The 26,665-nt window shown below is 38.4% G+C and overlaps 1 protein-coding gene across 1 annotated transcript; it reads right to left on the reverse strand.

Moving 5' to 3' along the window:
* Positions 1-1,508: 1,508 nt before the first annotated feature.
* On the reverse strand, positions 1,509-26,599 carry HEPACAM2 (HEPACAM family member 2). Its single transcript, XM_080582155.1, is given in 11 exon segments — positions 1,509-2,156; positions 5,456-5,577; positions 7,449-7,522; positions 8,169-8,206; positions 8,331-8,355; positions 8,443-8,568; positions 13,202-13,498; positions 19,256-19,540; positions 20,431-20,781; positions 26,057-26,102; positions 26,104-26,599. Coding segments are annotated over 11 exon segments (1,407 nt in total). The 5' UTR covers positions 26,137-26,599; the 3' UTR covers positions 1,509-2,146.
* Between the last annotated feature and the right edge of the window lie 66 nt (positions 26,600-26,665).

Raw genomic sequence — 26,665 nt, forward strand, 5'->3', positions numbered from 1 at the left:
ATCCATATATGTACCCACAGAACTTAACAGATGAAATCATTTTATAAAAATGTTGTAGAGGTATTTTGCAAATGTTTAAAAGACTGTTAGGGTAGACTTTTATGTTAGATTATTAAAGCCATCTCATATTATTGACGGATGGATTAATTTCAAATGTATTGCTGATCTATTATCAAAAGACTATCACAGGTTCTGAAATCAAATGTTTAGGGAACCTTATAGTTCACTTAGGCATGAGCCAAAAGTGCCTGAAGTCAGCTTAAAAAAATGAAGAATGAAACTGACATTGAACCCATTTATCTTTGTTTGTCAAGAAAATACTTCGAACAATGTACAGCGTTGGCAGTACAGAGGCTACAGAGGTGGAGAAACAGTTATTTCTGTAAATACATCTGCGTTTTTTTGCCCCATGGCCCTGCACTGACATCAAATGTGGTAAAACAGAATGGTAATGAGCACTTCAAACATCTGCATGCTTATTTTAGAGCAATTAAAATATTCCAACCTCTCCAGTGAGAAGAGGAGCGGGAAAGAGGGTGAAATTCAGAGTTTGCACACTCTAAATGTCTGCCCTAATTTGAAGGATGCAAATGAAGTCAGCTTTGAATGAATAATGGAGGAATCTGGGGGGATGGCCTTTAGCTCCCCACTCATTCGGGACAACTCCAGTACTTTGAATAGTTCTGCACAAATATTTTTGCTTACAGCCCCTGCCTGACACTTTTGTGTCAAAGGGTTATTTCTTAGGGAGCCAATCTGGAAGTCACATTTTCTTTCAGATCATCTCAGTGCTTCCCTCAAATCTGGGAAGCACCACTGCCACCGGGGAGTGCTCACTACTCTCTTCCTCCTTTCCCCCCCCTTTTTTTTTTTCTTTGGCATCACGAAATCAGAATATTTACAGAAAAGCTGGTTCTTTTTCCTCATCTTTGAAAGAACAAGACAGGAAGAATGGATTAATGGTAATGGTAAACATGGATTAGGGAGGTGCTTATAAAAATGCAAATTATTTTTCATAATACCAAATCATTTAAATAACCCCACACAGCCTCTCTTCAAGGGTGGGCACATTGTGTGCTTCTCATTACTTATTACTCAGCCTGATGATTTGCTCCAGGATTAGCTGATACTAAAGTGCACTTTTTTTTCTTTTTTTTTCTTTTTTTTTTTTTTCCCCTTTTCTGTAGACTATCTAATTCATTTCATAATTTTCTTTTTCTCTGGCTGAAGCTAGCTGAAGCCACATAATAGCTGACCCTATGGAAATAATAGTGAATTTTTCTGCAGGACTCAGACACCTGCTAACAGGATCTTCCGAAGGAGGCTTATTGTATTTGCGAAGGGGCTTGTAGCACATCGTTTAAAATTGGTTTCATTTGCACTGGAGAATTTTAATGTATAAATAGTCTAAACATTCTGTAGCTTGCAGAAGTGATCCGAATGCTTCTTGTTCCTCTAGTCAATGAAAACCAGGCTCTTTGGCAGCAAGTAGAGAACCACTTCAAATGGAAATGAAACAGAATTTAATAAGAACACATTATTTAGAATAATATACATATGTACATTTTTATACTGTAACTGCTTTACAGATCAGTTTCTAAGCTGGTAAATTAAAAGATACTGTTACATTGAAAGAGTTAAAAGAATGACTTTATTTTAAACTTCAAATGTCTTTTGTAATCTGACATATTGCATCTATTACTTTTCATGGAGACCTTCTCTTGTAAAAATCTAGCCCAATGAAAATCTTTCATACATTTTTTTTTTTTTTAATAAAACAAGCATGGGAGGCATTGTGGGCCTGATTCCTCTATGTCTCTCCCACCAACTATTATAATAAAATGTACAGGCTTTATACTATGATTTTTAAGCTGTTTGACTTTTTGTATCCACAAATAAGGAAAAAAATATAAAGAATGAAAAAAGACATACATTTCAAGAAACTATGACTTAAACAGAAGTAAAAGAAAAAAGCAAAAAAAGCAATTCAGAGCACCCAAAGTCTGAAGATAAGCTGCTATTTCAAGTAAAGCTGGTGTAAGCCTTTGCCATTTTTAGAGTTGAGGGCATTTCCTTTCTATGTATAACAAAGGAATTTAAGTCCATTTTGTATTTTCAGATGCTTTGGTTTCCTGTTCCTGCATCTTCATATACATCTAGGAAAGAACAGATATGATAATTGTTGCCCACAATGCTTCCTTTCTTTCTTTTTTTTTAGAACACTGTTGCAAACGTATATACAAACCAGCAATTCTAAACACAAAAGAAAAAACACTTCTTTAACATGAAAGTCAGCTCCAAGGGCATATCTTTAACACACTGATATTTGACTGAATTTTTAGTATGCATAAGATCTCCAGTTTTGAAATATATAATTAGTGGCAAGACAGGTCTGAGCCATACATAAATGATGCCATCCTGGCTAATATGGCACACCAGAATGCTGCCTTTTCAGTACAAATATTTCAAGCTGTTCATATGTTATCAACAATTTTGCATTGAGCACCTGCTAAAGAGTAGCAGTAATGACAGGCTGTCGGTGTACACAGCACAAACCCCATGCCAAAATGCCTGGCCAAGGTTTACATCCTCGTTGCTCTTCAGCAGATGGGAAATCTGTGCCATGGTAATGCTTGATCTGAGAGAAATAGTGCATATGAGAGGAGAGGGAGATGATGCAGATTTATCTTCATTTGAAGTGAAAATGCTATCTAAGTTACAATTTCCCCTGTCAGAAGAGATTTGAGCTGTCAATGCTCTTGAACAAGGACTAGTTAAACTTCTTGCTCATTAGCTTTTGTAGCAATTTTCTGATTTTTTTTTCGTATGTGGAAAAAAGTCAGTTGTCCTCTTTGTCAAAGGATTTATATTTAGTTTAAAAAATGTGCAAGGATGATAAAAAAAAAAATCAGCTTAGAGTGTGTTTAATGAAATGATTGAATGTGCTACAGCTATGTACCATCCTATGACTGTCTATCCCAGAGATGGGGCATGGATTTCCTCAGAAACATATCTGATGTTTCCACTTGGATTCCTTGAGAAACGAGGCAAATCTGCAAAAGATTATTGCACTCAACAACTAGTATCACCATAAGAACATAAAAATGCCAATCCAACTATCATCCCAGGTCTATTCTTTTGACTGCAATTAGATTTTCAGTCCCGCAGTTCAATCTCAGGGGAGTTTGAGAGTTTTATTACTTCTCAGCAGTATTCTTACCTTTGAACAGCTGGGGCATAGCTGAACTTTTTGCAGTTATTTAGAGCTCATTAGAGCTCAGAGGCATAGGTGCATGTGTGTGTGACTAAATGAAAAGGCTGATAAAAGTATAACAAAAAGTGTTAGGGAAAAGCTATTCTCAGAGCATTATGCATTGGTTAGTCCAAGAATTTGCCAGTACTGTCACTGGGATTTATATAAAAGGAGACAGAAAATCAGCTGACACTGCAGATTTTAGGTTCAAAGAGAGGATTTGAAAGATTCTCAGACAGTAAATCTGGGCATTAAGCTATGAAATAATGTGTTTTCTACTTATTTTTCCTTGCATTTTATTTCTAATAAATTTTACAGCATTTCCAGTCAGGACCACAGGGAATATGAGCAAAATGATCACTTTCCCAGCAAACCAGTTTGGCTGCCTTAACATCTATTGTTTTGTTTTGCACAAAGAGAAATTCCTGTTGTAGGCAAAGTGCAGGCAAATCCTGTATCACGCTTCCCATGAGCATTGCTGGTTACTGTACAGAAGCCTGCATACTGGGTTCATGGAGTCCATCTATAAGCAATCACTACTTTGCACTGCAGGAGTCTGAAATTACTTCCTCAGCTCCATTCCCAGTTTTGTGATGTTTTACATTTCATTATACTCAGTGCTGAAGCATCCTGCTGCAAATACAAGTATTAATTGTCCCAATTTATTCACTGCTAAGAGCGCTCCTTCACTGCAGGTCAGGAATTGGAAAATTCATCTTTCTAAGACAGTCTTTCTAAGCTGAGTCATTCACCCTTTATCATGTTTAGCAGGACCCATCCTGGTTTTGGTAGTGGAAGTTTTGCTCCTATGTTTCTTTTTAAAAATCTTGCTAAATGAAGAGAGCAGCAAAATGTGGCTATGCAACCAAGTCCTTTACAACTACAGAATTCGTTTTGTGATGCTTGAGTTGAAATCTGAACTGTCACAAAGTTCAAGTTACCTTTACTTTGAATGTATTATTTTAGAAGAGTCATATATCAGTGAGAAAGCTGAGAAGGGAGGCATATAAGAGTAAGAAGAAAATGTACCTTGTGATTGCTATTTTTTACATCTGGTTTAAAAAATCATCTTGATTCAAAGTGAGTAACTCCAAGCAAAAGAAAAATGCCATAGTAATTCATTATTAGTTTCTCACTAATCAGCTTGCTTTTACAAGCATGTTTGCATACATAATTTGGATGCACAGTTGAAATTGTAACCCGCACAAAATTTTTAGTAGTGTAAGTCCTGAATGGTAATGCAGTCACACAAGCATGATTATTCAGCCAACTGATTAGTATATTTGCAAGAATGAGCATTTTCCATTTCAATAATAAAAGAAAGGGAACACACAGTAAAAACATGGAAAATGTGATAAAATGGGCTTGTTACCGAATGAAGTCTTGTGAGCTGTTCTTAATTTGTAAGACTGCCAATATTCAGAGCTGATTTATGGTAGCTATACTGCCATTACAAAAACTTTACTCTTTTTTAAGAGTATTCACTACTCTTATGCCAAGAGGTACGATGCAGCAGGTTTGAATAAAAACAGGACTAGCATCCACTAGGTGGTAATTAACTCAGCAAAGGCATTTTCTTAGACTTCCAGGCCAGGGTACTGCAGAAGAATACTTATTTTGCTCTAAAACATTAGTTAAAATCAGTTAATTAGTTAAGACATCAATTACTCAGATAATGGAGCATTGCCTGTCAATACTTCAGTGACCATTGCAAACAACCCTTGGTCATTAATCAGCTGGGCAGTTTCAACAGTGCAAAAGACCCCTAACTCTTCTTGGCACATGGCTGGCCGATCTGGAAGCCGGGCTGCCAATTAAACTGCTTTGATTAAAGAAGTAACCTGCTCAGTGGGAAGTGCTGAGATCTCAGTGCTGTCAAACTGTAGCTACCCTCTTAAAGCATGTTGGAATTTCCCCTTGAAATTGTGTTTAAAGGTCTTAGCTTTTGTTTTTCACGCTTAGACAAATGTGGCATGATGAAACGGAAGGTTGGAGTCTGGAGGTAAAGTGGAAGTTGTATAGGAATTGTATAGGATTGTATAGGTAACGGTGGAAGAACTGATGTAGCTCACATCTTTTTGCTTCCTTACCCCTTTCGCTGGAATCAAACACCAGCCACCAACATGTGAATTGTTCTGTCACAAACGTATGCAGAAGTCCTTGTCTTTAAGCTACCACGAGTGCACAAAGGCTTTAACTTACTGTTGATGGTCATGCTGCTGCTGCTGCTGCTGCTCGGGAATATGCTGAATAACTTCATAAACTGTACTAAGCATATCCTGGCCTGGGACACTGGCAGAGCCAGGAACAGATTGACTTGAAACCTAAAAATAGCAAAGAGTGTTTCTGCTGTAAGTACAAACGGGAAGAGGTTCAACAGAAATGAAACTGGTAATGTAACTTCTCTTTCTCTCTCTCACACACTTTAACAACAGAATATCCCTTCATCAACATTTTGGGCATGGATTTAACAATTCATCTCTATTAGTTCACATTTCATTCTGGGTAAATTTTCATCATGTTTATAGTAATGCAAGCAAAATTCAGTTAGGATCTAAGAAGATTTAGGATGCAGCTTTTGCATTTAATATAGCAAGTACTTTATATTACTATTCCACAAGTCAAGGAAGGAACATTTAATAACAGAAAATATAAGTAGGAGAATAGATAGTAAAAAATGAGAAAATATTTAGGGAAAAAGCTCAGTATAGAACTGCCACCAGCATGTCAAAGTGAGAGAACTGTGAGAAATTTTCATAAAAAGTAGTAACGAAATTGTCCAATATGTTATGTATACAAATCACTTCTTATGCCAACACACCTAGACTCATAATCCATAAGGATTTCTTTCCCTATCCAACCTCCAGTTCTTCATTATCTCCAATTTCGTATTTTTCCATTTTTTGCTAGGGAAAATGAATCAGTGGATCAGATGCTGACTATATCTGCAATGTCACAAATCTGAGTAGCTAGACCAGTGGAGTTTCTCCTGTTTCTTGAAATTGTGCTGGAGATTAGAATGTATTTAAGTACTTGTAAATCCACTTTGCTGTGGTCACCTCTCCTTTCTGACTTACTAAGGCTCTGATTCTGCAAGAATCCACCTTTTTTATAAGCCTGCTTTAAGTAAAGAAAAGCTGAAATAAGGTAACCCTGGAGCTTTCTCTTCTTCGGGCTGAACATCCCCAGCGCTCTCAGCCTGTCTTCATAGGAGAGGTGCTCCAGCCCTCTGATCATCTTCGTGACCCTTCTCTGGTCCCACCTTAACAGCCCCACACCTTACTTGTGCTGGGGGCCCCAGATCTGGATGCAATACTCCAAGTGAGGCCTCACAAGGGCAGAGCAGAGGGGGACAATCACCTCCCTCCCCTGCTGGCCGCTCCTCTCTTGATGCAGCCCAGGACACAGTTGGCCTTCTGGGCTGCAAGCACACACTGCTGGCTCATGTTGAGCTTCTCGTCCACCAGAACCCCCAAGTCCTTCTCTGTAGGGCTGCTCTCAATGAGTTCTTCTCCCAGTCTCCTCATTCACTTGGGATTGCCCCAACCCAGGTGCAGCACCTTGTATTTGGTCTTGAACCTCATCAGGTTCATGTGGGCCTATTTTTCTAGCTTGTCCATCTTACAACACAGCAGAATAATGGCCAATAATAGCATCTGTACAGTCACAGTGCAAAGAAATAGCATATGTAGTAGAGATTTTTTTCTGCCAGCAAAATGCCTGTGCTTAAGTCCTCCCTTGCAATACATGAAACTACCAAAAGAATTCTTGTGACGTATAACTGAGATTTATTTTGTATATTTTTACAAACAATACTTTAAATATCTCTTGAGGCTTTTCTGCACTGTCAAAGTTGTATGTTGTGTGAGCAACAGTACAGAGACGAGGGAGAATGGTTCACTATTACTCATCTACCCAACACTACTGATATTATTTTAATATAGGGTAACTGAACTGAGATTGTTCCATGTAGAGTTTGGGTAGTTCCCTCCTGCACCATGATGATACACGTACTGAACTAGTAACTTAGTAAAGACAGAGAAAGCACTGAGAAAATGATAGTTATAAACAGGGTGTCATAAAAGCAACTATGAAAAGCAGCAGAAAGGAACTGACAAAAGGATTCTAGTGCAGACATTTGGTACTCCTTAAGAAATAGAAAAAAACGATCAGTTTGCAACATAAAATCACATACCCTAGAACCACTGGCATGATCAGGAATAGCAACAAATTCATAGATCCCAAAATCATCCAACGCACTTTCATGTCCTAAAGTTAAAATGAACAAACATGAAAAACATGTCAAGATGTAATACAAATCTGGAATAGACAGTTTAAATATAGATGGGAAAACTCATTTGGCCTAATTTCAAAACAAAACCAAACCAACAAACAGCTGAATATTGGATGCTTGGTCTACTTTAAACCACTTTCAACCACTAAGATGGCATGGAGCAAGGCAGGGCAGCTGTACCACTGGTGTGCACACTGCTTGGTGATCTCCAGGGCCTCGGACCAAGAGCAGAGCCTCCAGCTGAGCTCATTTTTTTTCCATGAGCATGGCTCTTGGGCTGTGGGGCACTATGCTACAAGCCCAATTATAATATTTTATTATGATCTCAGGATTTTGGTATTGCGTGGTACCATTAACATTCAGAAGTTTAATTTTAACTTACATGAACAGCTTGAGTTCAAGCCAGCAGGATGCATACTGATGTGAACTCTACACATGAGCTAAACCCATGCTGACCTTTTCTCCTTTTGGTTTTATCCTAAGAAAGCTAGAATAGAGGTGTACAACCCAAGCTAAAAACACACTTCCCTTCCTTTCCTTCTTTCTTTTTGTATGTAGAGATGCTATTTTTCAGTAAGAATGGATTTGACCTTATGCTCACACTTCTTTCATTAGCATTACCTGAAAATGTCTGTGCCTTTCTGTAATCAGCCTCTGGCCTAAAAAACAGAAACACGTTTTTTAATTTGATGTCACAAGCCAAGGAGAGAAAATTAATATGACAAAGTGTAATTCTTGTAATGGAGAGGATTTCAAAACCAAAAGAATGATTTTTTTTTGTACCTGCTCTGCAGCTTCTGTCGTATCACTGAAAAGAAGAGAAAAAAAGAAAAAATAATTCTTTATGTTCTAATATTTCAGAAGAATAGCCAGAACATGCTTAACTTTTACATACCTTTATGTGGCTGATACCTTTTCCATATGAACAGAAAGACCATAACTAGGATCAAAAATAATGAAATTCCAGTTATTACTGCAAGAGATGACAAAGATTTTCCTTTCTGGGCCAGCTTTTCCAATCCTGTGTCAAAGAAGATGAGTACTGCATTTAGTCTCCTGTTCTGTACAAAGTCATATTCCAAAAATGAAAAATGCATCTTTTTAAATTCATACAAAGCTAGTATATAGGTATGAAATCGATATAAATTTTAGGTTCCTGTGAATTGGTAATGATTCCCCACAAATCACCTAAGTTGGGAAAGCAATGATAAGCATACCAGAAAGGAGTCCAGAACAGAATGGTACCTAGAGCTAAATGAAGGTCAGTAAACATAATCCAGGAATTACAGCACCACAAAAAGTAAATGAATGTGTTCTGGTGTTAGTCACAGAGACTCTGAAGTGCAAAGAAAACAGGTGACAAAACCTGTAGGTACTCAGGAAATCAAGGGTGAACCAGGAGCAAGGATCAGGTTTCCACAGTGATGGAATCACCGCGGATTAACAGCAAACCCTCTCCTCTGTAGGTTGTTGTTATAGGATATGGATTTCCACTCCGCCAGAACAACAGACATGTCAAACAAATCATGAGGTGATATAGTTTTTTCTTCTTCTAATAAAAATGTATTTAGCTGGTTGTGTTTGTGTCAGACTGTGTTAGGAAATAGCAGGAGACTATCATGCTTTCAAAGCACTCTATTTGCAAGCCAAGATTGGAATTTGGTAGCTTCCAAAACGCAACGAATGCTATCCTGTCCCACACGGGAGTCCTGCAGGGACAGTGGGGTGTGTTTAGAGTCAGCAGGCCGGACAATTTCACATACACACAATTATATGCCTCCCTGGTATATTTTACCGCCTGATAGAGCAGCCTGCATTTAGCTAGATGGTAGGGCAGATCCTCCCTCCTGGCACCGCAGCAGACAGAAGGCAACAAGCTCCCTCATTTCTAGAGCTAAGGGGTGAGGTATCTGCCTGAGCATGGCTCTTGGGCAGTGGAGCTCTATGACACAATTTTGCACACCTCAGAAATTGGTAAGGTAATTGTGTGCTGTACAGCATTTGGGTTAACACTCAGATATCTGTGTCAGAGCCACCTAGATGGCATGTGGTGTGTCAGATGTGCTGCAGCTTCTCACGGGGACCATCAATGAGTATCTCCTCCTCCGCTTCAGTGTTTGGCTTTCCGTGGATCAGCACAGGTTCCTATTCATGTCAAAGTGCCTACAGATGAAGTTGCTCTTCCTCTCCCTGTAGGTTATTAGGTCTTCAAGAAGGGCTGGAGCCAGCATCTTGTATCTACCTAGCAGTCCTTGTGTTGTGCACATTTTCTACTTCATGCATGAAAGGGTGATATGCTGGTCACCAGCACAACTGCTATTTGTCTCTCAGGTTGTCTGCCCTTACTTAAATAAATAAAATGAAATGTCTCATAAAGTGCAAATATCACAAAGGTAGTGGCGTGCAGGCAACAACGCTGCAGAAACCATGTTTGATAGTGCCAAAATTTGATTGGCTTTGCTAATAGAATAAAGCATTATAATTACAGTGACCAAGCAAGCAATTCCTGGACTGAAAACTATCAGGTGAAAATAGAGAATACCTGGGGAAAAAAGAAACCAGGGCAGATTATGTATAGCTGGAGTAGCCCAGACACTGATAGCTTCATCCAGCAGAAGACAAAATTGTCCAGGGGGCTTGTCATGGGACCAGAGGTTAAGACAATACCTGTAACTCTTAACACAACTACCCTCCCGTCATAGGGCTGCATACATGTCTCTTTCCCTCTGTGTTTACTCTTCATTTACAACCCATTGATATTGATATTTCTTTCAAGTAGTTTGTGCTGGATGGGAGGGAAATCATCCCAGCTGTAGGAGCTGCATAGTAGGAGGGAACAACTGAACTGCTGTAGTTTTTCTAAAGATTTTTACGTCACTGGCAGTCTGGTTATTTATCAAATCCCATCAGAATCTAATAATTTATGTTCGCTTGTATTCATGTCTATATAGATACATGGGATTTATTTCCTTTTTCTGAGATACACATTAGTAGCACTTTTCCAGCAAGATTTACTGATACAACGCGAGCAGAACATATACAATTATATACACAAAAACATGTTGAAAACACCTACATAGTACTTGAAAAGACAGGAATTTGAAAGTTAGGAAAGGCCAAGCACAGTTGCTTGTGCACTCTTAATTCCCACCTCTTGCTCTGAATGGTGTAGAATTCGTTAATTAGAAGCCATGTCACAGTCCACACATGTAAATTAACGCTGTGTATTTGCCAGTGCCAGTTTTATTAACACAATTCAAATGTGTATTATTTAGCTGGATGTATTTCCAGCACACCTATGGACTCCTATACAGAGCCAGCATCTACTCACATCATGTAACTCAGTGCCATTGTGCTGGCTTTGGGAGCAGTGAGAAGTTTTGGCTATTGCGTGGATTAAATGTGTGGATTTCAAACAAGATGCATCCCAAACATTTAGGAAAATAAATCTCTGCAATTTCACCATATTTTTTCTTATTCTTTCAATGTACTTCTTTCATCAAGAAACAAAACAAAAAAAAACTTGGAAAGACATCTGAGACCTTAAAAATCCTCTTTAAAAATAATAATTTTAAATTTAGACTCAATAAATCTTATCTCCACAAGCACATTTGTGCAGAAAACAAAGAAGTGGTCTTTACATGCATTTAACACTCAAACTGACTCAGTTTGAGGACTGAGAAATGACTTGTGTACATAATGAGATAGATCCTATTATTTTAAAGTCTAACTAGTCTCGGCCAAAACCAGACTGTGGTTAGTGCGCTTTTTGATATAATTGTAATTTATTGATAAAATTGTTGATGATTTTTTTCATTAATCAGGTAGCTGTTACTACTGCCATAGAGGTGAGTTTCAATCTGAAACTAAGGTTGGATTGTAAGCTCTTCCAAGCCATTGATGTTCCTATTGCTGCTTAAATGCCATTTCCAGTGTTTTGAAAGCACAGTCCAGGCTCTGTAACTAGGATTACAGGAAGAGGGAAAAGGCATATGGAAGAGAATTCATAGCCTTTGTTTAATTAGTTTAATACCATAAAATTTTTGTTAATTCTGTAAATTCTGTTAAGCAGGTTAGCCTGAGCAGGGTCACTAAGATTCAGCCTGGTGGGTGAATTCATACCTTTTATGTTCAATCAGTGCTGCATTGCAACAGGTGGGCTCAACATCTGGATTTAATACTATCTGAATAAATATTCTTCAGGAAGAAATGGCTGGAGAGTGGGGACTTTTTTTTTCTTTTTCCCCAAATACACAGGATAAAATATTTTTGAAAGCTTTATTTAGGTAAAATATTTGTCAGTTAGGAAATGTATGTTTTTAAGTGCAACTAAACATGAAGTTCTGGATTTTTCCCTCCTTTTGGGGCTTTAAAAGGAAATCTCAGCTGAATTTCTTATTTCTTACTGATGAATATACCATACAGCTTCCATGAACTTCCTGGGGAAATGTCGTTCTTATTTCTAATGACACATAGCTCTGTTTGCATTTTCTTTCTCCACTAACTGTAACATTTAAAATGCAGCATTCTCATTGCAAAATTGCAACCTGTCTTCCTTTCAGCATACTTAACCCCAAGGATTTGTGATGATTACATACCAGCTTGAATAATGGACATCTGCTCACCTTGTTTACCTTACTAACAAATGGCTGAGCTCTTTGTTCTGCACAAGCAAAATTGCTTTGTTAAATTTTCTAAACTGCAGTCGATTACATCTTTTTTGAACAGTAACAGCACATGGTCCTTATCTGAAAATACTTGTAATAATCCTTATTAATAGTAGATATCAGAGTGCCTCAGTATCTTATTCTTAGCTGTGTGCTTCTGCAGGTTTCCTGAAAAATTGCTTTTTTGCTCTTTAACACAATCTGATGCAGGAATTGAGGTTATAAATTATGGGAAACACAGGAGACATGCTCAGCAGAACATAGTGGCCAGTTCATAGTTTCTTAAATGTGAAAGCAAAATAATTTTTACAAGCAGATTGTAGTTCATTCATCATCACAGCTTGCATTATCACCATATGCTAAACTGAAGCTCATATAATACCTATCTTCTCACACTGGGAAGATATTAAAGACCCTCACTGCTGTTAGTCTGTGACTGGTTACTTTAGCCAGTGATGTATGACTGAGACTCTCCCATGTACTGACCACCGTGGGGCCCCAGGGCTCACAGCTCCTGAAAGGCAGACAACGAGACAGTGAGCCTTGGACAAAATCTGCCCTTGGCAGGAAAGGCCAAACCTGGCATCCAGCAGATTTTTGCAATATTTTCTCCATTTATTGTTATCATTTTTAAAAGCACAAAGTAAGAAACAGAGCAAGAAACATATAATTCTGCCATGGTAGTTGGTCATGATGAGGTTTGCCTACTCAGGAAGTTTTTCTACTCATGGGATAAAGCTCCAAACGGCCAAATATATTTTAGTGTCAAACTGCCACAAAACTTCAATATCTCAGGGGGCCTTGTCCCAAGCTGTGACACACTGTGAGTAAAATCTTCATCCCATTGAATGGCCCCAAACCCTTTAACTACATTGTTAGATAGACCTCACTTCACACATATATTCTCTCTGTAAGAACAGATTTCTTTTCCTCGTATTGACCCTCTCGTCAGATGTTATAGTTATAGCAAGGAACCAATCTGCTTACCTGCAGAAGTAATGATCACTGTGAAGTGAGTTTCATCTCGTTTTCCAGTCACGTTGTTGAAAGCACGGCACATATAATCTATTGTCTTCTGGGACACTTTATCAGATACCACTTCCAGGTGGGGTCCGTATTTGATTACCTGAGTAGTGTTGTCATCCCTTTGAATCCATGAGTAAGTATTTGGTGGATTTGAGTCTGCTGAGCAGTCAAACAGTATAGCTTCCCCTATGTCAACTGTGAACACTGCCCCTACATTCAGACCTTTGTCTGACTTAACTCTGAGTCCATAAGGTCCATCTGCATTGAAAAAGAAAAAAGAAAACATTGTGGAAAAAAAATAAAATAGCAGTGCACATTTAAACTTTAGGTAAAAACATAGCTTTATACTTGGAATCTTTAAACTGGACTAGTCTTTAGAATGGCTGTCATTAGATTGAATTATTTCAATTAAAAGACTTTCAATTCAATAATTTGATCTTTACCAGATTTATCTCAGACTACACCAACTTAATGCTGATCTAATCACTGTTCAGGGAAACAGCACAGGTCTATGTTCAGTACCATAAAAATAATGAAAACTGATCACAGTTGGAAAAGTTGTGAAGTAAAGGAGCAATTTTTCATGTGCATACTAGACCTTTTCTACTCAAATGCCAAAGTTATTGGTATAAGTAATCTCCCTGCATATTTAAAGGTGAATAAATTAGATTTGAAATACATAAATAGTCACTGTAATACTCAGCAGTATAATAATTATTTGCATAACTATCCTAGAGGTATACTTTAGAGTGGGGTGTGCCTTAGATAACTTCATAAAATGTTTTCAATAAATGACTGCTAAAATAAATTTTAACCTTCCCTTATTTTAGTATGTTTCTACTTCTTTGACATTTAGGTTTCTTTCAAGAGCAAGCCCTTACTCCAGACAGCTAGACTTCTGAATATAGTTAGAAGAGACACATATTGTCCAGTTGACATGTGCTCATTACTTAGATAATTGAGCAGCTAAGTATTTTTAGGGTAATCTTCATAAGACAATGGGAAGGTAAACAATATATTTAAGTACAATAAGTGTATTTCCCATGCTATTTTAATAGATCATTTAGGATCCTGTTTTTTTCCATCTTTACATGTTAAAATCTATTTTTACAAGGATCTGAGTATAGAAAATAATGTAGAGAATAAAATAATAAAGATGTGCCTTATTAAATGACTTTTTCCAGTCAAAAGAACCAGTCATTTTAATGCTGATAATTCCCTGAGGGCTTCCATGTGCAATCAAAACGTACAGACCTACTACCGACAGATGCTAAAAGAAGCCAAAAGACACTATGCAGTGTCACAGAAAAGTTCACCCAGGACAGCATAGCAAGAAGACAGGTAAGTCAATATTATGTCCATTTTAATGTGATCAAGTAATATTTCCACGTTCCTATGGTTGTCTGGAAGCATTAAAATAATGTAGCTGGTTTTGAATGTGAAATATGTTGTCATATCAAGAGGAACACTGCCTTCTTTCAGATTCTCTATTTCTTATCAGGAAATTCAGGCTAACATTAGATTTACCGGTAACATGTATGCTTCTATTTATTATCTGCCTCACTTTATGAGAGTGACCTCTTCAAGAGCACACAGCGAGCTGCACACAGGCTGTTTCATGTGTGCTTTTGTGGTTTTCTTTCCCAATTTCTGAAGGTTTAGGAAAGAGAATGGAGACTATGACACCATGACCTGAATGTAGTCCATTTTTAACCACACATGCCTATTTTGCAACTTGCAGTTGTCAAGATTTCTATTTCCTCTATTTATGTCTTAGTGATAAGCTTTTTGCAGTCTCATTTTAAAGAAGACCCAGCATCATGTGTGATATTTTGTTGGGCAACACAATACAGATCCACATCAGAATGAATTAGCTCTGCTCTGACCAACATCACAGGTGCCACTGAGAAGAACCAAGGCATTTTTAAAAATCTAGCAGCTGAGATGCTCCTTGTTCACAGGCTCCATAACTCCTGAGTCATTTGCTTTACTGTACCCAAGTGCCACTTCACCCTATGATAAATACTTCTGGAAAGTGCAAACCTGTCACCACTGCTTTAGTGTGGCTGAGTGCACCCCAACTAAAGATTTCTGTGTGCGCGGTGCCCAGTCACCACACCGGCCGCCCACTGGGACTTGCCCCTTGCTTTTTTGTATGGGAAGGGAGAGGGATGTAGTGAACTTTGACTTTTTCATAAATGAAACTAAAACCCTTCACACTATTTATAGGAGGGAACATGCTTTTTTTTTTTTTTTTTTTTTTTTTTTTTACCTTTCAGAGTGATTCAGTGATTCCTCCTATCTGACTGTTCTTTCTGCTATTAGCTTTTATTTTCACTGATAATATAACCTTTGGCATATGTAAACAGAGATTAATAGTAAGAATAGCTGACAGGCCTCTCTGCTCCCTCCCTATGGTGGGAGATTGCTGCAGTCTCCAAAAGAATCAGGATTGAGTTCTGATGGCACTAATGCAGGACCACGCTTTGGTATGAAAGCTGCAAATCAGAAGAAACAATTAAAAGCTCTGACAACTGCTGTTGCAAAACAAACAAACAAAAAAACACCAAAACTTTTTTTTTTTTTTATTAATGAAATAGTCAAATATTGTCAAGGTCTGAAAAGTAGCTTCACCTCGGTGAAGTCCACCCTTGAAGAAGTTACCATCAGATAATTCTTCAGAGTTTGAATGATACCGTTGCCTCTCCTGGACTTCGTATACGTCACTGTGATCCCTAAACACTAGGTAGCTGAGGGGCATATGCAGCTTAAAGTATGATTCTGATAAGCAAATAATCAGCATTTTCCTTTCTGAGACTAAATATATTCTGGATTCTGAAAGTACAATGGAATGAAATCCCACTTAATCTATTAACTTCAGCTCCATCACCACAATACAGCTGTTTCTGTTGCAGCCTCCATGACAACTTCTTCTTCTCTTGAAATACCTAATTTCTGGATCAAGCTACTGCAATAGCAATGTTGTACGGTGCATTATCATAATGGAGAAGTGGGACAATATTAATGAAGAACAAAAACATCTTTTGATTCTCAGTAAAAAACAGAACAAAACCAGAATGCCTGCCTTCATGGATCACCCAGTTCTACTTCTTTCCTGTTTCATTCTCAACAGAAACAAGCCTCTCATCTCAGTGCAGCTAGTTAACTAAATGACTTGTAAAATAATAAATCACCTGTTCTGGGCAACAATTTACTACTCTGTGGGAATATTTCCAATTGCTCCTATCTCCACGAGACTGTTGTAGTTTCTAAGCAGATGGCAGGTATTTACCGTGAGTGACCTTTTTTTTTTTTTATCACTTACAGTAACTTCCCCGCAGCAATGACATATGGCACATGGGGATCCTGGGGCCTATCCCGGAGTGTTATTGACAACTGCTGGGTGGAAGACAAACCACCTCTGCAGGCAGAGGTTGGACAGGATTATGGGACTTGGTATAGCTCAGGAAGGAAAGCCCCCATTCCCATCACAAATTTGGATGCAGATAGTAGTGCAAGCATTGCAGTCTTTCAGGATTGCATTGTTTTCTCTTCATATCTATTTTTTTATATATATTTTAAGTTACACACAAAGCAAATCCTTGATTCTGATGAAACAAAAAATATATTCTGAAAATACAACTACTTATAGTGATATCTCCATCTGTGGAGAAAAAATGGAATCTGAGATATTTTAGTATATCAGCATCACCCAAGCAAAAAAGGGTTCTAGAAATGTGGACACAGAAGTAAAAATGAAATTTTAAAATTCTGCTAAGTAATCGGTTGAAAATAGGTTTTCATGTAGAACTTGGAAAGGGTTTTCAAATTTGCAGGAAAATATATGTGGTTGGGTGAAGGGGAAGGAAGGAAGCCGTACAAGAACTGAGACTAAGGGGCACACACCTTGTCAGTGCAAGGGTCCCAGACAGCCACCAGTGCAAGAAATGCCCTGGAGCTAATTGTGCACGCAGCAAATCAGAAATCCCAACACCGAACAGACAGTGCCACAGATTAACACAGCAGTCAGAAAGGTGTCAACAGTGCATTTGCAGCTTGCTTAGAGATCATTTTTGCATGATTTGCAAAATGATTTTTTGCAAACTTTGCAGCTGGCGTAGAGATCATTTAAGTAAATGTCTTAAAAGAATACCATCACAAACCCTTACAAATATTTCATAGCAGTGTCCTGCAAACAATGATGGCCAAACGTGAGGCCATCATAGCCTGTTCTTCATGGCCTATTAAAACCATTTTTTTTTTGTGATGTTACTCATCTATTTTAGATCCTGGTGTTATTTATAGCCACAGACACTTAAATGGCAACTTTTGACTGAAGGGGTTACTCACATGCCTAACTAACCTGTTGAGTATTGACAGGATCATGAAGTTGGGTTACCAGAACTTCAGAACAGGAATCTCCAGGTGGATAGTGTTATTAACATCACACCTATATAATTAGCTTGTTGAAAAGTTACCTTTCACAGAGATGAGGTGCATTGAAGAACAAGGTATATTTGCAAAGAGACTTATTTTCTTTTATCAAGCTAATATAGCTGAAAAAATATAGCTGGGTTTGGGGTACAGAAATCTCTCATTGTGTAAAACAGAAAGTTTCAAAATATGCAGAAGATGGGCACTCTTTCTGAACTTGTAGAGACTGCCTAAAAATCTCATTTCACTTACAGTAAACCATTACGCTTTCCACAGCACTGCTTCTTGGGGGACCTATGCAAATCAACAGTAACAGCAACAAAATAATAAATGAATTTGAACCAAAACCTAAAGTGTCTCCGAACTTTGCAAGGATCAGTATGGGATCTTAAATGGCACAAAGGAAACCTTGGGACTGTAGGACTGAAAGGGATGTTTTGTCCCACTGAGGTCAGCCTTCCACTACAGTAAGCTGTCACAGTACAGAATCCCATTCATACATTTGTCAATCCATGGCAACAGTAACGTGCACAGCTCTTGCAGAACCTCCTTACTCCAACAGCTAGAAAACATCTAGTTTCCAGTCAAAATATATGGTTACACAGGTAAACTTCATTGATATACTCCCAGTCTTTATGCTGACATCATTAATGAAAGCGTTAAACAGGACTGGGCTCAAAATTATCTTGAGGAATCACTGAATCACAGAATGGCTTGGGTTGGGAGGGACCTTAAAGATCACCCAGCTCCAACCCCCTGCCATGGGCAGGGACACCTCCCACCAGACCAGGTTGCCCAGGGCCTCATTCAGCCTGGCGCTGGACACCTCCTGGGGCATCCACAGCTTCTCTGGGCAGACTGTGCCTGCGCCTCACCACCCTCATTGTGGAGAATTTCTTCCTAACTTCTAATCTAAATCTCCCCTCTTTTAGTTTAAAGCCATTCTAACTTGTACTATCCCTACACCCCCTGACAAAGGGTCCCTCCCCAGCTTTCCTGTAGGCCCCTTTAGGTACTGGCAGACTGCTATAAGGTCTCTCTGAAGCCTTCTCTTCTCCAGGCTGAATATCCCCAATTCCCTCAGCCTGTCTTCATCGCAGAGGTGCTCCAGCCCCCTGATTACTATTGTGGCCCTCCTCTGGACTCTTTCTAATAGGTCCTCGTCCTTCTTGTGCTGGGGGCCTCAGAATACCACCACCACCAGTTCTTCAGCCTGGTACTTCCTGTGTTCAGCTTTCAGATAATGTTTGCTCTTTTTATCTTGATCAATATTTTCATGTATACCTATCTGATTGGTTTTCTTTGAGTCACACTTCCTCCAGATTTGATGATGCCTATATGGTGGGACACTTGTAGTTTATATGTTGATTCTGCAGTTCATGCTGATCTCCACAACTCCATATCAGAGTTATTTTTTATTACACTATTATAAGTTATGGCTGCTACAAACAAGCTTATTTTGAATGCCAGCTCACATACAATGTTGACTCAATAGTTTTCTGCCTCTCTTCCATAGTTAGAGGCACTCTTTCCAGCCAGATCTTTTATACAAAGGTAATTATGAATATTTCATATACTCACAATATATGGTTGGTGCAATTTGCTCACTTTCCATTGCACTGACAGGGTTGGATACCAAACAGCTGTAATTCCCAATGTCCTCTTTTACAACAGGAACAATTAGAAGTGTAGCATTGTTTGATGAAAAGATATAGTTAGGGCCAGCATGGAGAAGCTTGCCATTTTTCATCCACTGGTAAACTACCCTTGTGCCTTTTCCCACGGTACATTTTAATGTGATATTCCCCACGTACTCCACTACCCCAGAAGATGGCTCAGTCTGCACAATCGGTTGTGTGACAGGAACTATAAAATAAAGAGATATGAAGAGTTATAAAAGTGACTAGCCAGTACATTACAGCCTTCACTGCTAAGACAATGCAAACACCAGTCATCATCCTCTCCGGAAAGTATTGATATTTCAAATTGTATTTGTTAAATATGGTTAAAGGTTGAAAAAAGAGTATCATACTCTCAGCTGGTGACTGTAAGAATTGTTCAAGTATTTAAACAAAACCAGACTGTTTGTATTACTGGTTATAAGACAAAGGCTGCAGTTGGGTATACCAGTGTCTCCAGCTCTGGTCCCATAAGCAAATTCCTGTGGCCACAGCAATGAAAAGAGTGCAAAGGATCACATTGCCCACAGTGAGTGACTTCCCCAACAGTGCTGCCTGTGGCTTGGCTGGCACCGGGACCCACTGAAACACACTGCCAACCCGGTCGTGAGGATGACTGCAAACTGACACAGGTGTGGGAGTGAAATGGCAGCTGCAACTTTATCACGTTAACGTCTCATTCATTTAATTGTTTCAAGCCAAACAGCTACAGTGCTCCCTGCATATAATCCATAAACTGCAGTTCATTGAAAATCGATACGTCCTTATGACTGATAGCATAATGGAGCCTTATGAAACAATATTTCATATATTTGTCATATTATTTATTGGTTTCTAGATTCCTTAAATGTTTTACTTATGATCAAGAAATATTAGTCGGTACAGTAGTTTGTTTAAAGATGGCTTATTGCAGCATTCCCTCCAGCAGAAGTGGAAAATAACATAACAATAATTGGCATTTATTCATGCACAGTTGGAATAAATAATGCACTATCATAACTGGATTCCAAGAACCAGTACGTGAAAACTACAGAAATTTTACTTTCAAAATGAAGTTGTTACAATTTACTAACTTACCGTCAACAGCTACTTGAATCTTTTCACTGGCAGCTATTGTTACATTTCCACGGACATTGACTTTTACAATATAGTTGCCTTCATCACTGATACGTAATGGATTGATCATCAAAGACGCATTAGGTGGCACGAGGGTAAACTTGTGCTGATATTCCAAGTCTGGTACTACTGTCTGGTTTACAGAGCCAAGCAAGTATTTTGGATTACTTTGAGGCCTCTCAAACAGCCAAATTATTTGGATTTCACAAGCTGTAGTGTTGAAATTGTAGTCAACAGTAAGCTGGAGAGGTTGCCCCTCAATACCATGGATAGTATGAGATGGTACTGTCAGCTTCAAGGCAGAACAAATACCTGCATAAAAATGAAAACCAAACAAATAAACAAACCCAAAACACAAATGGGAACACTGGAAGAAACAAATGAAAAATTCTCACAGAGAAAAAATTCTCAGAGTTAAAACTTTTTTTTTTTTTCTTTATGGTAATGATTCAGATTTCAAGTAAGAAATGGGAAGACTCTCCTTCACTTCAGTGGAGTAAGATCTAGTTGCAGAGCTCCAGCTTTGAAATACAGGAAAAGCCAAAGCTGGAAGGATATTTGTGATTTCTGGTTAGATTTTTTTTTCCAGTTTTTGCAAGTTTGATGAAAATGAAGAAAGGTGAATTTACCTTAATGTTTAAAATATTTTCTTCAAATATATTTTCAATTTGCAGAGCCCCTACTGTCTAATAGTCTTCAACCACAAACTCAATATCAAGGATTTTTTTTTTTTTGGTGTGTGTTTATTCAGGAAGAACTTTGTTAATGTTACTTTGCCAGTTATTCTGGGAAATCAATGAAAAAATCTAAGGCGGCCCACTTTCACAGATTGGTGTGATTAAAGTGACAGTAATTAGTCATTACTATTGTCTGCACTGTACACTTCAGACTAAATTCAAGAAAGATTACTAATCTTGTAAGAAAAAGCAAGAATTAAGGTTTTCTGTTGATATGCACAAAAGCAAAATTTCCAGTCCCCTGATGACCTCCAAGAGCACTGCCTCCTTCAGGGTGCAAAACAGCCACCCACACTTCAGTTAATCACCAGCTTTCCCAGCCTTTATTTTAGAACCATTTTTCATCATGTCATCCTCAGGCAGATTTACAGAACATTATTAAAACTCTACCGTTAGGACTGTGTGCTCAATTTCCATGTGAACTTTTCCACGGTACTTTTCAAGCACAGCAACGGTGTGAAGCATTGCCATTAACGAATTGATTTCCCAACACCATTATAACTGGTAAGACTTCGCAGATGAGGAATTGAAGCACAGAGCAAAATAGCAGCAAAAATGTCCACTAATTTCAGATCATCAGTTTGAAATATTAATGACTGTATTTTTCAAAGCACATACAAACAGCTTTTAATATGTTCGAGATGTAACTCCTATTGACTTCAGTCGCAGCTTTGAGGGCTCAGCTTTGAGAGCTCCGTATTTCTGAAAAGTACACACTGCAAGTGCTAAGTCAAAATGCTGGGAGAAAAAAAAAAAACAAAACACAACAACCCCTTATTAGTAATAACATGTTGATAAATCTGGTTTAAGTAATCTGTCCACCACTGTGTAGGAATGTGCTGGAAAGAGAAAGAATGGGCTTCCCAGGGACACATGCTGTGCTCGCACCGTGCACCAGTTATTGTGAATACCTGTAACCAGGTAACTCTCCTGCTGCAGTACATACACCCTCCACCTGGACGGTATCATTTATATAATTTCCTCAGTTAGATAACAGGAGGATACAAAAATATCAACTCGGTTGGCCAATATGACGTTTGTATATCTTTTGGGGGCTAGAAACTCCAAATTTCACTGCACGGCTGTTTACGACAAGCTAATAGAGAAAACTGGAGCTGTGTATCAGGGCAGGGCCATGAAAAGAGGCTGGGGGCTACAGCTGCAGCTGGGGAGTGTGTAATGGCAGCAATTAATGCTAGAGACCCTCTGGAAGGGCATGACAAGCAGTGGAGCAGGGATGTGTGGGAGAGGACTGGCTCGGGGTAGCTGGCAATGTTGTCCCTGCGGCTGAAGGTGCTGCAGAAAACCCACCTCTGAGATACTGACTGTATTGCAGGAAAAATACACGTTTGCTAAGGAACCTCTTGTCGTATACTGTCTGTTCAGCAGCTAATGAGTTTTATAGTCAATGAAAAAGAGGGCTACAAAGTCTACAAAAAAAAGGAGTCATTCTGTAGCTGTCTCCCCTTTTCAGAAAGCTGAACAACACTATACTCAACTATACTCAACTTCAGATGATGGCTCACAGCACTTCTGAAGGTATGGCAGGGAACCCAAAGGAAAACATCCTGGTGCAGCTACTGGGGAGAACGCTACAGGGTAGAAAGCTATGGGGTAGAAAGCATATAGCTATATGAAGATGGTGAAATCCCTTAGCAGAAAGGCTCACAAACCTACTTTCTCAGGGGCTAAAGAGGAAGCAGGCAGAGGATTTCAGGTTGCACAGACACCAAGGTGGAAAGTACATTAGAGGGTCAGCTGCGACAGGAGGAGAATGGGACAAAAAGGAAGGAAAACTGCAGAAAAGATACCGGGAGACTTAAGTGGATGATGCACAGGAGTATGTTAAGCACATGCTTAACTTTTTCCTGATCAAAAACCTGAAACAGCTGAAGTACAGGAATTGAAGCCTCCTGTGCTACTTCTTTTAAATATATCTGTGGCCTGTTGTTCTTTTTTTTTTTTTTAAATGCTGCTCAGCTCTTAGGACTGCCTAGATTCTAGTTAATGGGAGATGAGTTTTACTGGTTATTGTAACACATAACAGAGGTGAATTCCCTCCCTGCAAACCTTATGATGCAAATCAAACTGCTGCTGTCCATTTAAGAGAATAATCCCTCAATAAAATTCTTCACAAAATATTTAATGTTGAAAACATTTTATATAACCAACTAATACACTTCAATTTTTTAAATCTCCTTGAATGAAGTAAAAGACATCTCTCACAAATACTGGGAAATCTGTAAATGATCAATTAAGAGATCTGGCCATACCCTTCCTCGCTAAATGCATGACACTGCTCACTTTTGGGGTTTATCTAGCTGCCAGTAAGTGATCGTGCTGTAGGATAAGAAACCAGTAACAGCTGCAGTAGTAATCATAAAATATGTATTACCATTGATACTTCTCACAGATCTCTGCAGAAAAGGAGCAAGAAACAAGCAGGCCCAGTGAGCAGGATAACTGGGGACACCAGTACAAAAGCTATCACCATCACAGAAGAAGATAAAGAGAACTGTGGCTGGAAAATTTTATTTCTTCTTGGTTAAAAAAATGTGGGAATAGAAACCTTAAAATGTGTTCAGCCTGGATCCACGTAATTCATGGGGAAAAGCAGCTCCATTTAACATTGTGAGCTCAGTTAGGAAATTCTTTTAGCAAAGACGGGCGAAGGTGAGGGAAGAAGCCCTGCTTCCCCCTTGCCAGCCATCCTGTTGTTCATCAGGGAGCAGCTTTGGGCGATTTCAGGCTTTCCCCTCCGACTCGGCTGAGGTGGCTTCACAGGGAGCCACCGGCAGGCAGGAGCTCCCCACGGCTGGCAGGCTGAGCCTGGGGCTCGGAGGTGTCACTGGGCAATGACGTTCTGCCAAAAGGGCTTTACGGGAGCACTGCTGGGGGCTCCTGCTTTAACAGAGATCAAATCTTTTGCAATCTGGAATATTGGACTAATTTCATAAGTTTTCATTTTTTGCTAAATTAAAACTGAAGACTTACAACTAAACCTTGAATTAATCTTAATAGTGAAATCAAGTTGATGTGCTCTTACTTATTTCTCATCAAGCACAAATTCCATATAACTCAGACTTATTCCTACAGCTTTCTACATATAATACAATACACTTTTTTCAGAGAGGATGGAATTCCCCAAAACGGGTTTTGTATAATGCCCGTAAGCCAAGTGGGTTGTACAAAAATGACCTCCATTTGGAGCGCAGTGTTTTGCTTCCATCTCACTCTGCTGTCATCAGTATTAGCAAGCACAACAGGATCGTTATTGACACAAAACAAGGACTGCAGCTTTAGTTTAAATAAAAAACTATGACATAACTTTTGAGTTTACTGCGTAAACTGAAACCTGCTTAGCGAGGTTTTATTATTCTCTGAATTTAACATGCACATCTCCTTGTCACAGTGAGTTGGATTCTCAACTAAGTTTTACTTAAGTGTTCATTTAGCTCCCAAGGTCTCCAAAAACCCTCAGCTTGGTGTAAGATGTCATTAGGTATGCGGCAATAGCTTTGACACTTTTTGCAAATAAGTTCATTTGTGGAAAAAAAAGGAGAGAGATATAATGGACCAGGAAATCTGCTACTCCTCTACCCCTTATTTCTCAGGTATGCTCTTCCCAAGGTTGGCATTTTTTCCCAAGAACAAGTTTTACCAAGCTTCATTAGCTGACTTGATTCTGCCCTCTGAGGTCAATGTCTTTGGTGGTCTTTGTGTCGTGCCTCCATGCATCTGATTTTTGTCATGACAAAAAGTACAAGCCACCCATTTCCCATAGTAGGAAAGGTTTCTATCTCAGTAAGACTATCAGAAGAAACTTGCTAGTGAACAACCGTGTACTCCAAAGCATTCTGTTTGCATGCCAGTATCTCTTGTAGGATTTTAATCAGAAATGTCCAACAAAGTAGTAATGTAGGTGAAGAAGTGAATATTCACCATATTCTTATCAAAAGGGTTTTTCATTTTTAAAGAAGTCTGATACTCTTCATAAGAAACTGCAGTTGTTATGAAGCCAAAGCTCTTGACAAAGTATTTAGCTCAAAATCAAGGAAACTAGGTGACCGTATATGAACTTAGAGGAAAAAAAAAAAAAAGCCCTTATACATGAATTAGTAAAGGACGTACTACATTTGTAATGCTATATATTCCCTCTGGTGATATTTACAAAAGCAATTAAATACAGAAAATTTGAATTACAAGATTTTGCAGAAATACAACTTCATCTAGCATTTGATCACAGGATCTTCCTGTAAAAGGGCACAGAACACCTATTTTTTATCAAGTGCACAGATAGCAAATGTACCATTATGAAAACTGCACCCAAATATTGAATAAATGTACTATTAATCCAAGACATTCTTCAGTTGACTGAAATCTTAATTTAGTTTTAGTACTAAGTGTGTTTAAATATTATATATAAATTTTAGGTATTAACTTCAAGTCATCATAATAAACGGAAAAATAACGTATTAGCACTGTCTGAACATAATGCATTTTTAAAAAGATGTGTAACACCTTCTCTGTAAGCTTTGGTTCAGAACCTGTCAAGCCTTACTTGTTAAAAAGAATGCACTTTGTATATCTTACTTAATAAAACATGACAATATATTTTTTATCAATGCCCATGTTTTATTTACAGCTTATGATTAGCACTATTTTTTGTCAGTTTCTAAAAGTTTTAGCTCAATTCATAAAACAGAGTAACACAATCATTAAAAACTTTTAGGCTACATTCTTAAAAGAACACATCTGACAATTTAACAGAAATATCTTCAAATTTAGGAGTATAAAAGCAAGCCACATTTCCCCAATGAAAATCAAATATAATTCATACTGTTTCTTACCTACAAGCAGAAAATATATTTTGCACTGTAAGTCACAAAATAAGTTGGCTAAAGGGCTCCATGAAAGCATCCTGCCCCATACAAACACCACCTTCTTCTCAGTGCTAACTCAGAGCTTGGACCAGCAGCTGCTAGTTTATTTGCAAGGAAAATCAGCAATGAGTTAACAGGCCCTATCCTGTCCCCAGCCCTGTGTGATTTGAATATGTGTATACAAAGAACAAAGGGAGTGGAACACCTGTTAGATGAGCACCCATCTTCGTTGCCTCTGACTTTATCATAACCCTTCCCCAGGAGTCACAGTAAATATGACAGAGAATGTAATAAATGAGGTGCAGAATACAAAGTACGCTGAATTAATAAAATTAAGTGAACACAATGAATGTACAGGTTATAGAGGTATTAGCATCCTTCTGCTACACTGTTTCATAAAAATATTATGCTGCTAGATAACTCTGCTTATTTCAAATTAGAATTAGCATACAGGTATTTCTTTCTTTCTTTCTTTCTTTCTTTCTTTCTTTTTTCTTTCTTTCTTTCTTTCTTTTTTCTTTTTTTTTTTCTTTTTCTTTCTGTCTTTCTTTCTTTCTTTTCTTTCTTTCTTTTTCT

The sequence above is a fragment of the Anser brachyrhynchus genome, assembly GCF_964034855.1.
Source record: "Anser brachyrhynchus genome assembly, chromosome: 2".
NCBI classification, from domain to species: Eukaryota; Metazoa; Chordata; class Aves; order Anseriformes; family Anatidae; genus Anser; species Anser brachyrhynchus.